Here is an 18,894-nt window from a genome sequence, read left to right as displayed (position 1 = left end):
CTGATGATAAGAAATAAAAAATTATTTATTATAAAACTGTTTAGCCAATGAATTATTGCCATTTTTTCATAAATTGCACTTAGGGCTAAAGTTTCTAGTTTTTTCAAAGTACAATTCATTAAAAAATAAAAAACTATAAATTAAATAATAAGTTTCTAGTTTTAAGTTCAGTAAATTGAAAACTTTACAAAAAATAAATTGTTTAAACAATGTTTAAATAATTAATTTTTAGTTTTTCTTTTATTCTTGAATGTTTTAGTTACAAAAAAATGCACAATTAAAAAAAACTGGAAGTTTCTAACCCTAAGTACAGTTTAGGAAAGAAATAACAATTAATTGTTTGAACAATTTAATAAATTGGTATACTTTTGTTATACATCAGAAACATTCAAACATTCTTTTAATAGGTTTTTTGATTAATTTTCTGAATGATTGAAGCTGAAAAAAATATATTTTACGATTTTATGATTTTTTTAAAACTTATTGTTATTAAAAAAATGTTTAAAAACAAAATTTCAAAACCGGGCTCAAGAGATCGATAGAAAACTTAATTACGAAGATTTAGAAAAAAAGAAAAATCGTTTTGGCAAAAAATTGTGACTTGTAGAGTGATTTGGAACGAAACTTGCGCCGCCATAAGCGAATACGCATGCACGAGTCCCGGTATGCCGCGCTGGACACTTTATTTTTTTTCTCGTAAAGTTACTGTTGTCCCATAATTAAATTTATAGGAAGTATTTTTGACTTTATAGACAATAACTACAAAAAAAAATTTTTCAAATCAAAGAGGTATTTTTTTCAAAATTTTTATTCAAAAAATTTTTTTTAAATTTTATTGGGCAAAAAAAATTTTATTTTTTTTTTAAAGTGCTTTTTATTATGAGTATTTTCCAAAAAAGATTATCTTAATCGGTTAACAAAGAAAAAAGTTATGTGCCTTTTTTAAAAAACCGACCAAAATTTTGAGTAAGCGGTAACTCAAAAAATTTTGAAAATTTTGAAAAAACTTTTATACATTTTTATTCCATGTATATGAGGGAACTAATTCGGTAAGTATTATTAATATTGCTAAAATCATCGAAAATTCTTCAGATCACTTCCCGTGGAATTGCTCACATACGGAATGATATTTTTTAAAAATGTCATTTTTGAACTCCTAAGGTCAAATAACATAAAGATATATCAAAAATTCGAAATATGATAAAAGTGATTAAATTTTTGATAAATCAATGTATTTTTAAATACCCTACAAGATAGTTAAAATAGTTTAATATAGTTAAAGAAAAGTTTTCAAACAAGAAGTTGAGAAAACTTCCACTATTTTTGGTTTTTGAAATTTATGATGAAATAAGGTTCAAAAATAGGTCAATCGAAGCGTTTTTTAATGCTCTACAAGTTGGAAACGATATTTTTAAAGTTACTTCTACATTTTTCAGCAAGATTTTCAAAAAAGTCTTATTTTCCAAAACTATTGATTTTTAAAAGTTTAATAACTCCGGTTAATATGGACGAAAAATAATGAATTAGGATTCAAAAGATGCGTATATAAAAACTACAAAATTATGGAGAAACATTCATAAGCATGCCAACATTTTTTTAAAGTTATGTGCAGAAATCGTTTTTTTTTTGAAAAATTAAAAATCCAAAAAAAATATAGTTATACTTTATTAATCTATCTCAAAGTACTCTCATTTTATGTCCGCACGTGAGACCTAAAATTTAAAAGAAAATTCATCCCTAGAGCTCTTCATGATCTCGAGATATTTATGGGAATGTAATGTTTACACACACGTATACTCTTAAGGTGTTTAGGGTTGAAATAAAAACACATAACATAGTAGATTTAAAGTGTTTATTCGGTAAAATTGTTAATATTTTCATTTAGGGGCCGTCCATAAATCACGTGATGCTATTTTTGACCATTTTTGACCCCCCCACCCCCCCATGTGATACACTATTGCATGTATTAGCGCCATTTTATCTGCAAGTCGTGATAAATTTGTTGACCCCCCACCCCCCCTAAAGTGTCACGTGATTTATGGACGGCCCCTTACCAAGAGTCCTAGAAATGTTATTAAAACTGAAGGATAGTCTATGTCATCACTGCCTAATGGTTATAGTATGCTATGATATATTGAGAGGTTCGTTAAATTTGTCGACTTCATATAAAAAACAAAATTTAATTTTTTAACTTGAACTTTTCAGTACATTAAAAGTTGTATAAGATGCTTTCATAACCTGATAAAAATGGAAGATTATTTTAATTTAAAATAAATATATTTGTTTTCAAAAACACACAATGCATTATTGGCTTATAATAATAATTATTATTATTATTATTATTATTATTATTATTATTATTATTATTATTATTATTATTTGATAGAAAAAATAAATTACTTTACAAAAGGTATCTATGGAAAAAACAACAATTTAAGCCCCAGTGAATTGCATAGGACGTTTTGCTCTCATCATTATTATTATTAGTTTTTTTTGGGTTGTGATTGATAATATGTTCCAGTCCATTTGGCAAATTTTATCAGTAATAGACATACTCTATAATACAAAATTTTCACTTTTAATATACATATAGTATTTCACTTTTTTGTTATAAACATAAATTTTATGGGGGTATTGAATTGTAATATGCTTTTCAATAGCTGCAGGAAAAAAAAAGTTCATGAAACTCTCGTGAACTAGTACATCACTTTTGGATGGGACGCAAAGTTCTAATATTTGATTAATCTAATAATTACTGCCACTTTAAGTAATACAATCCCATTGTTTATTTTTGGTTTTAATTTTATAGTATTTTGCCATATTGGGTATTAATTTTTTTAAGCAAAAATTATTTACCGTTTTTGTCAACTCCTCCCCAAAATAACAGTGAATAAAGATTTGTGAGATGAAGCAATATATTACCAAACACGAAATCCAAAAATGTTCTTCAGTTATCTTCATTTTTGTTAAATAAAATGCAGCAGTACATAAATTTAAAATGGAAACAAAAAATTGAAAAAAGACCAAAAAGCTAAATGTGTCATTCAATTTTTTTTCCATTCTGAAATAAGAACAATTAGAAACTGAATGCTAAATTACTAGTAATAGAGCAATACTATAAGAACCCAGTTCGACAGAATATTCAAGACATCGAAAGATCTCCGGGTTCTTATGGTTCTAAGCTTAGTTGCATGAAGTATAGTATAGTTTTTTGATCCTTACTTACGAAAAAATATGAACGTTTTGATTAACACACTCCCTTATGATTGTACATTCTTGTTCATAAGTGTTTAATTTTTCACAAATATCATTTCTTATATTCATAATTTGAAGTAAACGATATATAAGAACTTCAAGTTGCATGCAAATGTGCTGCGTGAAAGTGACTAATAACGTTTCGAATAAGGCGTATGCAACAACAACAAAAATAATTGAAATGTTCTCATATACATAAGTCATCCAATATCTTTTTCTCGAATTTAGGGAATAAAAAAGCCATCTCTCAAATGGTATTGTATTTTTTGAATTTGTCAGTGGCCACATTATACCAATTAAAGACACAAGTACAGAAGATGGTATAAAAACTCGTAAAATCGATCTGAAATACTATTTTTATAAGAGAATAAGAACAATCATGAAAATTTAAATATGATCTAATAAAAGAGGGACAACATCTAAAAATAAGCCCCATACTAAAAATTTAAAAATGCGAATCTAATGAATTTTAATCCAATGTTTGTTTTTAAAATTCTAGATGTCATTTTTAATATTGCATATATTTAAAAAAAAAATTCAATTTCGAAATCAGTGACCTCATTACCCCCCTAGTAACATTTTTTTAAAAGATCCAAGAACTTTTTAGACTTTTGTCCACGTTTTTGATGATTTTAGCAATTTTCATAATTATTTACCTTTGTTTAAGATTAAATCTTTCGTGAATAGCAGCTTCATCGTCATTATATGGAAGGCAGTTCTTTTGCCAAAACATGTTCAATAGCACGTTAATATCGTGTCGGTGAAAATTAATGTAAGCAAGTTTAAAAGATATGAGACATATAGTTGTAAATGAGAAAATATTTTCTGGATAAACTGCTGGCTTGTCTCTATGTAGGTACAAAAGAATAAGAAATGTAAGGCCAAAATAGCCTAAATTTACAATTACTACAGCACTGTAAATAGAATAAATTCCAATAGCCCATGGTGATGTTAAAACTTTTGGTCTCCAAATTCCAAAATAAGACATTAGTTGAAGCAAGGATTCAATTACATATGATATGTGATATGTTTGCATATCTTCAAAATTTCCCATTTTAAACTTTTTTCCACAAAAATCTTTTCCTCTTAATAACTCTTCTTCTTAATTTTGTATAAAAATTATAAATGTTTTTACAAAAACTTTAAAAGCTCTTGTGATTAAAGCAACAATTAAGAGGGATTATTTCAAGAGGGATTATAATTAAGAGATTATTTCAACTTAAATTATCAAAACAAAAATTAACGCTTTCGAATCAAAATTTTTCTTTGGTATATTTCGTAACACATGTTTCAACTTAATAAGGGTGCATTATAAATGAAGTATTGATATCTTCGTTCTTTTTGTCTATATGTCATAGAATGTACTAACATAATATTAAATTATTCTTCTTGTGAAGTGACTTCTGCAGAAAGAGATTTTTATTATGCGTGCCTCTCGAACTATACTTCAATAAAACAAAATTACATGTAGGTATAAGAGTTTTATCCGCAGCTATTCCATTTATAATGAATCTTATGTTCTAGTGAAAACAATGAAAATCGTTTCTAAAGATTTATGTACAGAAAGTCATAGGTTAATTTTCGCTTTCAGAAGAGTATATACAGTCAGTCCTTTAACATCCTCCAGAAGTTTACTTTCGCGTAATTGAACTGACGTATAATTTTAGTTAAAGAAGAATATAAACCAAATATTATGAAGCTTAAGAATTCAAATTCCTTCTCAACCTTAAACATATGTATGAAATGTTAATCAAATCAAAAATCAATTATTTGGTACTATTGATATTATTTAAAAGAGGAAAAATGAATTTACTGAAACACTTTAGGTCCTGCGATAAAATTAAGATTGTTGTATTTTGTAAATATCTAAAACTACACTTTTCGCAAAAGTGACATATATCGTCCTTCCTTATGTACAAAAAGTAAGTTAAACCTTTATTTAAAAAAGACACTACTTTGTTACAGTTTTACCACTTTTTGTACTGGTTAAGAAATTATTTTATTTTTATTATTTTTTAATCCCACATGGACAGAAATGGCGCTTTTAGATAGCTGACGACAGGGAGTAGAGTCATTCATTTGTTCGTCCATCCTCCATTCGAATAACTAATTCTAATGATCTGTAAATTTAATCTTATCAAAATGAGGTGAAATGCCCAATCAAAAGTCAAAACAATTTATCGGTTCGATAATGTGACGTGGAAATTTATACCTTATTTGTTTGTCGTGTAAATTTTACGCGTAATTGCTTCAGAACATCCATTTCCATTACAAGCCATAATTTCAAAATTGTAATTATTATTTGTAAAGTCATCTTCAATATTTGCAAACTCATCTTTACAATTTAGATAAACTTGTCGTCTCCTACCATTGAAGAGTGATGGCACCCATAATCGAACTGAATACCATCCTTCACAATTTTTATTAGTATTGTCATGCCACTTGATTGTAGCTATTTTATTTTTGATAGAAATATCAAAAACATCTTCTGCTGGTTTAGCAGGTGTGACTATAAATTAAAATCATAGAAATCTAAATTAATAGTAATATAATTAAAGGGTGCATATTTATCAACCTACAATTATCACCTACAATTTAAATATAAAGAAGTACAATAAATATTGCGACTCATACATACTTTGGGAATGATGAGCGTTGCATGCATTTTTTGCAGTGTGGAAATTAGGATCGTGGCTGTCGGTGCCAATGACAATAAAATTGATTTCGTAGTATTTCTCAGGAGAGACTTCTGGGATCCTAATGGTTCTATTACTCTATGCATAAAAAAGTATCAATATTTAGATTTTAGTGATTTTAAAGTGGTATAGAGTATAAGATTGTAAATAAATGTAGATGTGTGACCTCCTTAAAGGAATTAACCTATTGCGGCTTATTAATGAATCTTTTCTTACCATTTCTGATAAATTCGATTGTTCTACCCACAGGATGGTGCATGATGAGTCAGTGGTGTCTACAACTTTATAATCTATAGGTTCTGCTACCTTACTCTCGACTGTAAATTAAATTATTTATTAAAGTATAAGCACGGACAAAATGAAATTGCACTAAGATTTGTACCTATTTCATATTCCCTGCTCACTAATTCTTCAGAACATCCTTCTCTATTACACGCACGAATTGTGACATAGTAAGTTCCTGGGTCTAGATAAAAAGGACCAGCTTCGTAGTTGAAGCATTCTATATGACCTTCTGCTACTATAAACCTATGGTCTGTTTTCTTAAACACATAAATATTGAATCGTTGAGCACAGTTCCCATGAAGTGAAGAATCTTTTAATACCACTTGTGCAATTCCATCTTCAAATGAAATCATAAACGAATTTCTATGGGGTGTACTAGGTGCAGCTGTAAATAAAAATACAATATCGATAAAGAGATAAATTTTATATTATAAGAACATAAATTTTATTTCATATTATCCTAAACCCGCCTCCTCTTCCATCATCAACCATCAATCCATCAAACCACGAAAATCTCTATTATCTCCAAATCCACCTCTATCGCTATCTACCATTCGTACATCTGACTCCTTTAAGTATATTAAAAATATAAAATACCATTAAGATTCATACCTTTCACTGGCAATGTGTTGCATTCCACTTCTACAAAAGGCGACATTTCTGAATTTTGTGCAGATACAGAAATTGCATATATGTTTCCAGGATGAAGATTATCAATCGTAATAGGTTTATTAGATAAAGTTGAGTTTAGAGATCGAGGTCCAAAATTTCGAATTCCCTGATCAACAACATGTATTATGTAACCTTCATCGTTGTAATTATTCGTTAACTTTTCCCATTGGATTGTGCACGATGTATCTGTGACGTTCAATACTTCGATTGCTCGGTTTGAACTACCTAAATTAACAAATTTTGTCTCAAAAGTCTAAAAAATGCCGAAATATTTGTGATGATATTCAAACTTTAAAAAATCTTGTGTTATTATTGACATAAATGAAACGCCAGTTAATAAAATAACTTTCTAAGCAGTAGCATTACAAATAATTTCGAATTCTATAGAACAATTCGTTTAAACCTTAAAGGAAGGTGTAAAAGTTGATGTCTTCTTCACAATCAATCTATGTTTTTCATGAATAAAAGCATTTTAATTAAAACTAGATTTTATTTATAAAGTTTTTTTTATAAAATAAAGTTGAATTTTCACCTGACACATATTCTTTGGTCACCATTGGATCAGAACATTTGTATCCATTACAAATCACAATTTTGAATTTGTACGTTTTTCCTTTCTTTAAATTACGAAAATATTTGGAATTCATTGTGCATAATATTTCCTCTTTTTGAATAACACTGTTATTGTTTGATGGATCTATAAGATAAATTTCGTACCATAAACCACATTGTACCCAGTTTATGTGCTCCTTCAACATGACAATAGCATGTGTGTCCTCAAATGAAATATAAAACGTATTTTCTTCAGCTTTATCAGGTTTATCTGTAAATTGAAGAAATTAAAATTGAACTAAAATAATTAAAGGAAGGGACTTTAAGAAAAAAGTTATATTACATAAAAAATATTAAAAATCTATTAGGATTCTTAACGGCTTCTATTAGTATAAGTCGTTCTATTTAAATGATTATGGTGACACATACCTAAAGGTTCAACTGTTGTGACATCTGTACTCTCAAAAAAGATGCCTTTACTTTTATCAACAACTCTAAATTTATATGTAGTAACAGGATTAAGTCCAGAAACATACATAACTAAAGACTGTAATGCTTGTATGAAATGAACATCATGAATTTGAGTAAGTACGGAAGTATTTCGATTTTGAACTAAAACTAGATAATTATCTTTCACATAATCATCTTTATTCGCCGGGATTACCAGTCGGACGTCTGAACTGTAGACATCATACACATCAATATTTCCTGCGAGTTTAGCAGGTATATCTATAATTAATAATATTTGTATGTAAAGAATTGAATTTAGTGTGATAAGAATAAAACATTTAAAAAATTAAGATACTGTAACTATCAAACAAAGATTATAATTTCTTACTTTCATCTTTGTCAAAAGTCAAGATTATGCAAATTGAGGTTTACACTCAACACGTCAAAATTGGGTTATTTGACAAACCAACTTTAAAAAGCATATTTTATCTATTATTTTAATTATTAAAAATAATTAATCAACTTATTCTATACAAGAATCAATCATTCTTTTTGCACTTTAAAGAATTTTTCTATTTTCTTACATATTTTCGAAGTGCTAAAAAAGTGACATTTTTCCGCACCTTCTACACTTTACACTCATATTTAAAAGAAAGTGATAAATATTTTAACATAATTCTTTTTATTTCGTTCCCCAGAGATCATAAACAGATTCATTTCTAAAAGAATCAATTTTTTTTAAATTAGGCCGCAACGGACTTTAATCGTAATGTAATGATTTAAGCCAATAAATACATAATAATAATTTAAAAAATTAAAGTACCTATTAAGTATAGAAAAATATAGAATTTTAATTTTGTTTTTTTAAATATTTATTTACGATGTACGGATATAATTTGTTCATAATTTTGTCTATTTTTTGTATGATTTCAGCAATTTATACAAAAAATAAGTATACTCACCATTAGAATTGACCGTTCCACATACAAGAATTGCAGTAACAGCAAGACAGATTATAAACTTCATTTTAGTATAAAGACAATATTGCTAATTTGCTCTGAAGCACTGTGGAATTTTGATAATGAAGACACAAGCACAATGAACTGCTTATATACTAGAATTATGGCAATTTAACATATATTTCGCTTCCTAATATAATTGTGTAATTATTTTCTTTCACTTCTGTTATCAGAGTCTTATCTAATTACACCTAATATAATTTTATATCATTTGGAATTATGATTTCGATAGTTCATTAACACTATATCAAAATGTACTTCGTTCGCTTGATTTTATTTGTAATTTAGTCATGAACTCATAAAGAATAAAGTAAAATATTTGTTAGGTATATATTTTCTCATAAAATTGTCAAACATTTTGTTATCTGGGTCAATGTTTGCAACTAAGAATAGTTATAACTACAATTATTTTCATTTCCTATTTAGAAATTTACAATAAGGAACATTGGATCGTGATGATAGTTATCGAACATATAGTTTTTTTTAATAATACAAAAGTCATTAATCTCAAATCTTTTATTTTTTACATTAATTTTATTACAATAAACAGTTACTTAGAAGTAAGTATCTAGAGAAATTTTTCGCTATTCCTAATGAAATTTTTTTTTGTGCATTATTTTGTGAAATTTCACTGAAAAACTCAGTCAACATTCACTGCTCTTCAGTGGAATTTCACTGATGCAGATTAAGAGGAAAAGGAAGAAAAACTTATCACATTAACTCTAATTGAATTATTAATAAAAATTATTTTTTGTAAATAATATGATTGTAGTACACTAATTGAAAAATTGATTGCTTATTATACCTAGAATATAACTGATTTTGCACTTTTGAATAAACGGAGTTAAAACAGTTTACCAAAAAGTCGGGAACTATTTCTTAAGTCGTAAATTGCTAAATGTGGTCAAATAATTTTAATTTTTAGAGAAATAGTATATAACTTATTTAATGAGGCAACTACTAACTTCTTCAGAAATATTGGTCGTGTCCAACACTTGAGCACTAAGTTCCTGATTTAACTGTGAACTGTTTCTTTTCGTGTAATTTTTACATCTATAATAAACTACAGCTTCTCTTATTACTAAATAGAATTTGTCTAACAAATCATCACCATTTGATATGATTTTTGGTATTTCTGAGTATGAAAGTTTTGATTGTCTCAAAATTCTACCTTCATTCTGATACATTTCAGAGTAATCTATCGATAACGTTGCGTTCATCCATTTTAATGTCTTTGACAAATATTCAGTAATAACATTTTTCTCATTTTCAGCAATTTTTGTCATATTCTCAACATAATTCCATGTCGTATCTATTAATTTTAGCATACCTTCTATATAATTAATTTTCAAAAAGCAAAAGAATTTAATGAACTGAAAAATATTCGAATGCATACAAAAATATTTTAAATTATCATTGTCTGTGATATTTATCGATGTTATGTTTTTATAAGCAGATTGTATGAGAGTAGAAATGTTGAAAAAATTCCCTAGTTCGGTTATGCTAATATCAATATTAATTTTCTTATTTATTATCTGCAAAGATAAACACGGTATATCATTAAATAAATATTCTGTATCGTAAGAAATTTGTTGTCCTTTTAAAAAGTCGTAAAATTTCTGTGCATATTCAATCGTATTATTTCCTTCATAATGTGAATGGGGATTATTAATTAATTCTGCGAAACTATTGAAAAAAGTGGCGTATACTGAAAAATATTTTGGATAGCGTCTGTGAAATTCTTGATGCAGAGTAATTAAATATATAGGTTTCAAAAAACGGTTCCTACAGTTTGTTGTGAATAAGTGACAGTTGTCTGGTAGAGCGGAAATTACTGAGTCAGGACGAATATTATTAACTTCATCAAGAGAAAAATAATTAGCAATGTTTACAAAATAAAATACAACTTTTGAATAATCTTCAATCATCTTGTACTCGAAATAGGTAATCAATACGTCGTGATGTCTATTGAAGTTTAATGGGTAAACATAATAATAAGTACCATTGGATTGAAACAGATAAAAATGTTTCATTATTTCATCATACACAAACTGTTTTTTATAATGAAGATCCTCTCGGTTTATTTTCGGTATTACTCTTTTGCCTCTAATAAATCCAGCTTTCCAAATCCCTGTCTGCATATTGTTTGTAACGATTATTACTAATTTCTTGAAATTCATCTCAGGAAGTAAAGCATTGATTGTGTCCAAATAATTATAAAATAAACAGGGTGAACTTAGCATTGACTTGATACTATTCTCTTCTCTCTATAGATACAAATATTCAGAATTAATAATTGTTATTTGTTATAAATCTTAATATAGTTTTAATATTATTTTTCAACGTTGGTTGTGGAACTATTTTTTTTAGTGTGGGTAAATTTATAAGGAACGATATTAGGTGGTGTTGATAAACTTCCCAGTGGGGACAAAGACAAAAAACGTTCTTTAAACGTCTGTAGAACGTTTAATGTCTGCCAATTTATGTTTTAAGAACGTTCGACTGTTCCAAAAATGTTTCGGAACATTCGGATGTTCTTTGAACGTAAATTGTCAGACATTAAACGTTCTACAGACGTTTAAAGAACGATTTTTGGCTTTGTGCCCACTGGGTTGATAACAAGTTTTGTGTTCAAATTTACTATAACTACAGATAAGATGACTACATCCCGACTGCGAATTCCTATATAGGATCTTACATAGGATCCTGTAAGTAACCTTATCTAAAAGTACATAAAAAATCCTAGAATGATTGTATAGGAATCTATGTAGATTCGGGACGCATGATTATTCCCCAAATGTCATTTTTCCGAAATATCATTTTACCGAACTGCACTTTTGCGAATAGTCATTTTTGCGAAAAGCCATTTTTACGAATTTTCATTTTTGCGAATTGTCATTTTTGCGAAATTTCATTTTTAAGAAATGTCATTTATGCGAATTGTCACTTTTGCGAATCGCCATTTTTACGAATTGTCACTTTTCCGAAAAGTCATTTTTGCGAATTGTCATTTTTGCGAAAAATACAATAGTAAACTTGTAGGTATATATAGATTCACTATTGTATTTTTCGCAAAAACGACAATTCGTAAAAATTACTTTTCGCAAAAATGACGTTTCGTAAAAATGTCGATTCGCAAAAGTGACAATTCGTAAAAATGGCGATTCGTAAAAATGTCAATTCGCAAAAGTGACAATTCGTAAAAATGTCGATTCGCAAAAATGAAAATTCGTAAAAATGATTTTTCGCAAAAATTACTATTCGCGAAAATGGCTTTTCGCAAAAATGACTATTCGTAAAAATTACATTTCGCAAAAATGGCTTTTCGCAAATATGACTATTCGCAAAAGTGCAGTTCGGTAAAATGACATTTCGGAAAAATGACATTTGGGGAATAATCAGGCGTCCCTGTAGATTCCTATATAAAAAACCACATATGAAATTGGCACAGGATTTTTTATAGGGATTCATATAGGAGTTTGCATTCATTATACGACTCGAAAATCCATGTCAATTCTCATATGATTTCCTACATGGAATTTCACGTAGGATTTTATATGAGACTAGCTGTCGTACCCGTCTTCGACGGGTTTTAGTTTCTACCAATACATTTAAGTTTCTACCAATCTGGAAAATCAGGAAATAGCTAGGGAATTTAATTTGACCGGAAAAAAATAATAATTAGTTACCATTATAGCTATTTTAGTAGGAAAATATTACTATTTGAATCAGTGATTGACTTTTTGTTATCAAATTAGTAATTTTAACCAATTCAAATGCAGAGAACAATATTTATCAATTTGTAGTACTTTAATTAATGTATTAAAAAAATTAAATTTTCCATACAGTTTTTGGAGTTATAGTAGAGTCTAATTGGAACTAATTGTATCGCAAGTAGACCCTACGTTACGACTGCTAAAACCTAACATAAGACCTAAATTTTAGGCTGAAAGTGGGGCTTAAATTTTGACTCGGGTCTGTTTTCATAAATATTATACATCAATAAAAATTGAAGTAAAAAGCAATTTTTTAAAAGCGAATTAATATAATGAAACTTTTTCTTAATTTGATAGGAAAATTCCCGGTTCGGCATATTTCCAGCTTTTTACAGTTTTTCCCGTTTGGTAGATACCCAGTTAAATGTATTAGTATAAACAGAAAACTGTACGACAGCAAGTAATACAATCTATATTTATATGAACTTAAGAAACAGTATTTTCATAAAATAAGTAAATTTTTATAGCCATTTGTAGATTTATTTATGGATAAAATCAAGTAAATTTAAATTTGACAAAAAAGAGATAAACCGTGAAAAGTTTGGACAAAGCAGGGAATTTTGTTAAACAAAAATAGACACCGTGTTAACTTTTGTCTTTACATTGCTCAAAACATCTCTTAAAGTTAAATCTAGAGTTAAAATGAAAAAACGTTTTAACATGTAAGTTTTTGCCTAGTGGCATAATATGCTTGTATTGTATCACAGGTGACTTACAATTCTTGACATCCTGCGAAATCATTTTAATCATAAAAAATTTCCATTTTCAATATTTCTGAACTTCTTGAAAATATTAGATTGATTTGATAAATAATTTTGAATTGCACTATTTTGACATCAAAATATTAATCAGAGACTCCAAAAATACTACTGAATTATACTTCATATAGTAATTAGTATCGATTTTTTGATATATTGAAAATTTTTTTATATTTCTTGTAGGATAGTATTTTTTGCAAAATTATGATAAAATCTGACTAAATAACATATAATATTCATTTTTAGAAAGTTTAAAAGCTATCCATTAAAAATTGTGAAATTTGGAAATTTTTCAAGTTTTTGAAAATATTTTTATATTTACATCTTAGTTGTAGAATAGTATTTTTTGAAAAATTATGCTAAAATGTGACCAAATAACATGTAATACTCAAATATAGAAAGTTTAAAAGCAATCCATAAAAAAATGTAAAATTTTGAAATTTTCGATTTTTTGAAAACATTTTTATACTTACATATTAGTTATAGGACTTTATTTTTTGCAAAGTTATGCTATAATGTGACTAAATAACATATCATACTCAAGTATATAAACTTCAAAAGCAATCCATGAAAAATAAAAAATTTTGAAATTTTCGATTTTTTGAATTTTTTGAAAAAATTGAATATCTCCCGTTCTAATTAATATTTTTTAAATCTGTAAATTTATAAACCTTCCTTGGGTCAATACCTAATAACCTACCAAGTTGGACTTAAATCGATTCACATGTTTTTGTGTGATTGGGGTACAAAGTTTTTGTGACAGACAAACATACATACATACATACATACATACATACATACATACATACATTAAATTTTTTAAGAACATTTTTGGAATCTCTGATGTCCATAATAACTAATCATGTTAACATTTTGAAGTTTTAAGCAATGTACAGACAGACATCTGATTTTATTAATAAGGATTTCACATAAGATTTAATATGAGATTCGACATAGGATTTCATGTGAGATTTCACGTATGTGATTTTTATATGTGGTTTTTTATAGGAATCTACATAGATTCCTACAATTATTCTAGGATTTTCTATGTACTTTTAGATAAGGTTACTTACAGGATCCTATGTAAGATCCTATATAGAGATTTTCATTAGGGATGTATACTTTGCACGACTTTTATTATTTTTTATTCAAAAAAATTTTTTATGTATAGGGGAGATTTTTTGTTAATTATATTATATTACTTGCCGTCAAATTTGAAACCAAGTTGTAAGCCTTCCTCATTGCATTCCTCCAGTTTCCACTTTCATTTAGTGTTTGTTTTTTCAAATTTTCAAGTTGGTGTAAAATAAAATCTTTTTCGACTAAATATTCATTTTGATACAAAGACATCAAACTGTTGAACCACACCATTGGTTTGACCAATGATTTATTGACATGTTGTTGTAGGGTATCTGTCCATGCAGATATGTTGTAGGATGTAATATCAGATACATCTTTTATAAAACAAAACAATTTAAATGTATTTATATTATGTTCATTCTTGCATATATTGCCAAATGAGGTATCATTCGCATTCAGTGAAAAAACAGTTTCGTTAATCCAGTTTAAATAATTAATTCCAGTAAATGGGTGCTTTTCATTTGGTTGTTCAATATTATCGTAAAACATGTCGTGTCTAACTATTAGAAGTCTCGAGTTAAAACACTTCAGACTTCTGTCGGAAACATTTTTCTTGTAACTTTCATCAAAATTGTTATTTTTTTTAATTTGTTGCAGTAATGTATTAAAATGCATTATAAAACTTTCGCTCTCTGAATTAATGTTAAATCCAATCGAATCGCAAACGTAATCATTGTCGAATGCTTCTAGGGATATGTACTTTGTTTTTTCTCCAAACAATTGTTCTCGCAATTGGAATAATTCGGAGAAACTCTCACCTGCCTGTAGTTTTTTGTTAACGTATTCTACCAGAAGGCAATTGGTGCAACTTGGTTTCAGAGGAACTAAAATATCTTCATAAAAAGGATACTCTTGCTTTACGTTAACAAAATCAAACGTAACCCCCACCTGATCGCTTAATAGCATTTTTTGACAGTATATAGTGAAAGAATAGTGTAGAATGTTTACAGGATAAATAAAGTAGTACACATGGTCAGCTTGAAACAGATAAAAATTTTCCGATATTATATTATACATCATACTCCAATAATTGTTGTTTTTTATTATTTTATCGTATGATATTCTTTTGCTGTGAGATATATTTCTAACTCTATTTATTCCTTCAATAAATTCACTTGCTATAAGCACTATTAATGGTTTATAATTTTTTCGAAAGAGCAAACGATCAATTGCGCGGGAATAATCGAAAAGAGTACAGATATCATTATCAGGCATGGATGTTCTTTCCTTTTCTTCTACCTGTAAAATACCAATTTTGAAAAGCATACGTACATTTTTAGTGTCTAATCCTACAGATAATGAAATTTCTTCTCTTAGCTACTGAGAAAAAGATTGAATATCCAGGTAAAATAAAAAATTTAAATAAATAAAAACATGCACAGTTTTAAATACATCCAAAAATATATATGTCCCTATTTCGAAACAAATTAAATAAAAAACTTTTTAAAAATTACTGATTCGATCATCAACATATTTTTCCTACTACACAAGTATCGCAAATATCCAATAATATAATTCTCTTAAAAGATTATGAAAAATAAAAATCACTAAAAAAACAGAGGTACACTTTTAAGAATATTATATCTTTTATAGTTTTCACGTTTTATTTTTTTAAGTATGTTTATGGAATTCTTAAGATATTTTAAAATAGTTTATAAGAGTGAATAAACATTGGTTTCCAAAAGAATCTTATTTAAAAATTTTAAATACTTTTTAAAAAATTGAAACTGACACTTGCTAAATCATGGAATTATGAACTTTAATAAAGCAAAACATAGAAAAAATAAACAAAATAATTTATTTCAATGGTGAAATCGTGATCCTTATTTGGTTCTTAATAATATGTGAATATTTAAAAATCATTAGTTTTGATATTCAGGCTGTTTTAGGATAAATAATTTGAGGGAACTAAAGGTTAAAAGTTATAGAGATTTACCCATATAACAAATAACAAATTATTCAATAACTCCCCAACTTAAAATACCCGTACAGGATCCTGTGCAGGATCCCGACCGGATCCGGTACGGGGTTTTGGGACAGGGTTCCGATGCAGGAACCTTAGCTATCAAAGGTTCCTGTAAAGGTTCCTGTACAGGAACACTTGCAGGATCCTGTACAGGAAACTTTTTAATTTTTTAAACTTTTATATGTTAAGCAACATTTGACATACAGACTTCATATTTCAATATGTTAGGCTCGTATAACAATGTTGGACACAAAAATGTATTGCGCATTCGAGAAACTCATAGAAAACTACTGCGCAGGAGTTAAAAATATAAATAAATTAATTGAGGAAACTGTGTAGGATCCTTTACGGGTTCCTTACAGGATCCTTTATACTTAAGTACCTGCAGTTTACAAAACTGCAAAGGATCCCGAGAGGATCCTTTAAGGATCCTGTACGGAGATTTTAAGCTGAGTCATCACGACTGTTTGATAACATTTTTTTGAACTATATACAAAAATTATTGTTTTCAAAAATCTTTTTCTTTCCTTTTTTAAACTTAAAATTTTATCATTTTTTATCCCCCCTTAAATGGACAAGTAATCTACTACTTGAATCAATTCAATTTTTTTCAGTGTATTTACCAAATTTGACCCATTTATAAGAAATGTACAAAATAAAAGTTATGAATAGATAATTCAAGTGAAATTGTTTTCTTCGATTTTACTAATTTATACTAGAAAAGAACCTAATAACATAATTTTATATATTATTCTTAAAAATTTAGTAATAGTTTTGAAGTTTAACTTACATTGCTTCCTCTCAAGATTGAAATTTGCCCAAGTAGCACTAGCAAAATCAAGTTGAATGCCACCAAAAATTTACTGCGGTAGATCATGTTTGGTTGTTGTGTAAATATTTGCTTCGACACACGTACTGATGTACTTTGGAAATAAGAAAATTCTCTGCTAAAAGAATGATTGATGTATACGTCGCTATAGTGAAATATGATACCAGATAAATAATATTTTAACAATTTTCCTTTTATAACTTTATTTTTTAATAGTTCAGAAAACAAAATGTCGTGCACGAGAAATATAAAATAATAGACTGCTGCCAAGGTTAACTAAGTGATTTTTTTTGTCATCGGAAGTGGAAAATCTGTGAATTCAGATACCTGGATAAAGAATCTTAGGTTATGTAGGGATGACCGCTCTCGTTCTGGTCGACCCACTAAAAACCACTCCCGTCTTTTTCTGAACTATTCTTCAACCCACGGAAAGAAAGAAAGAACGTTATTTTGAACTTGATTTCGAAGAAAATAACGAAGAATTTACTAACGAGCAAAATAATCCGATAGTGAATGAACCTCGAGTTGTACAACAGACAAGAGGTCGAGGAAGACCTAGCCTAATTCGAACCGGGGGGCGAGGACGCCCAAGAAAACGATATTCAACAAGGATCGACGCAGACAATCAAGCAGTCAACGATGAGAGAGCGGAAAATTATGTGAATTTGGAGGAATAAGATGGATTCGAAATCCCGCAATTGTTGAAGAGGGGAATTATGAAGAAAACATCGAAAATGCCGAAATTAACAATTTGGAATCTAACGAAAATCAAGATATCTATGAAGATGCTGCCGAAAATTTCATCAATCCGAAATGTGTGGATAATCAATATGAATTAAATTATGAACAAGAGTATTTGTTCATTAGGCCGAAGTTCCCTGGAAAGAAGCATTAAATGGAGACGACAGCAATGACTGGAGGAATACCATCACTGACGAAATTTTCTCGTTCATTAAAAATAAAACTTGGAGCATTACTGTTCTGTCCGAAACATCGTGACGTGATAGGCTGCAGAACCATTCTAAGAAACAAGTCTAAGAAATCTCTCAGCAAGATAATACAATAGCAAATATTTAAATTTCGTTTCTTTTTATAACCAACCATCTTTGATAACGACTGAAGCGATCTCTGTGTTTTCGACGACAAGCGCTAGTATTGTGTTATACTACATATATAGTTACTACTTTTGAAATAATATATTTTTGGTGTGTCTAAATCGTCTCTTTTGTTTTCTCCTTCTTTGAACCTTCTTTACATATTGCACTGGGAAAAATTAGTTGCTTTCATTGATTACAATTAAAAGTTCTCTTTAGAACTTCCACTGATTACAACTAAGTATCTAAAACGAAATGATTTAAAAAAAGTTTTTCGACATGTTATAAACTTTTCAATAACTTATTTTATGACATTTTTATTTTGAAATTCTAAAGCTTATCTCATGTGCAAAGAATGCAAATCGTAGTTATCGTTTATTTTTTACAAATATTCAGTAAAAA

The 18,894-nt window shown here is 28.2% G+C and overlaps 3 protein-coding genes across 3 annotated transcripts; all 3 read right to left on the bottom strand.

Moving 5' to 3' along the window:
- Positions 1 to 2,107: 2,107 nt before the first annotated feature.
- On the bottom strand, positions 2,108 to 4,000 carry LOC122512265. The gene is made up of 3 exons (XM_043628004.1): positions 3,912 to 4,000; positions 2,767 to 3,598; positions 2,108 to 2,556 (listed from the first exon to the last, which is right to left on the bottom strand). Exons 2-3 carry the CDS (start codon positions 3,058 to 3,060, stop codon positions 2,434 to 2,436), a joined length of 417 nt encoding a protein of 138 aa, XP_043483939.1. The 5' UTR covers positions 3,061 to 3,598; positions 3,912 to 4,000; the 3' UTR covers positions 2,108 to 2,433.
- Positions 4,001 to 4,494: 494 nt separating this feature from the next.
- LOC122512298 lies at positions 4,495 to 9,091 on the bottom strand. Its single transcript, XM_043628054.1, has 9 exons — positions 8,873 to 9,091; positions 7,890 to 8,189; positions 7,441 to 7,731; positions 6,849 to 7,133; positions 6,334 to 6,621; positions 6,168 to 6,268; positions 5,894 to 6,029; positions 5,468 to 5,764; positions 4,495 to 5,375 (listed from the first exon to the last, which is right to left on the bottom strand). The coding sequence occupies exons 1-8, from the start codon at positions 8,934 to 8,936 to the stop codon at positions 5,469 to 5,471; spliced, it is 1,761 nt and encodes a 586-aa protein (XP_043483989.1). The 5' UTR covers positions 8,937 to 9,091; the 3' UTR covers positions 4,495 to 5,375; position 5,468.
- A 423-nt stretch (positions 9,092 to 9,514) lies between these two features.
- Positions 9,515 to 18,717, bottom strand: LOC122512344. The gene is made up of 4 exons (XM_043628120.1): positions 17,726 to 18,717; positions 17,360 to 17,516; positions 14,670 to 15,842; positions 9,515 to 11,196 (listed from the first exon to the last, which is right to left on the bottom strand). Exons 2-4 carry the CDS (start codon positions 17,444 to 17,446, stop codon positions 9,871 to 9,873), a joined length of 2,586 nt encoding a protein of 861 aa, XP_043484055.1. The 5' UTR covers positions 17,447 to 17,516; positions 17,726 to 18,717; the 3' UTR covers positions 9,515 to 9,870.
- Between the last annotated feature and the right edge of the window lie 177 nt (positions 18,718 to 18,894).

This window comes from Leptopilina heterotoma, unplaced genomic scaffold (genome assembly GCF_015476425.1).
Source record: "Leptopilina heterotoma isolate Lh14 unplaced genomic scaffold, ASM1547642v1 Lhet_97, whole genome shotgun sequence".
NCBI classification, from domain to species: domain Eukaryota; kingdom Metazoa; phylum Arthropoda; class Insecta; order Hymenoptera; family Figitidae; genus Leptopilina; species Leptopilina heterotoma.
This window is presented reverse-complemented; position numbering and strand designations above follow the sequence as displayed.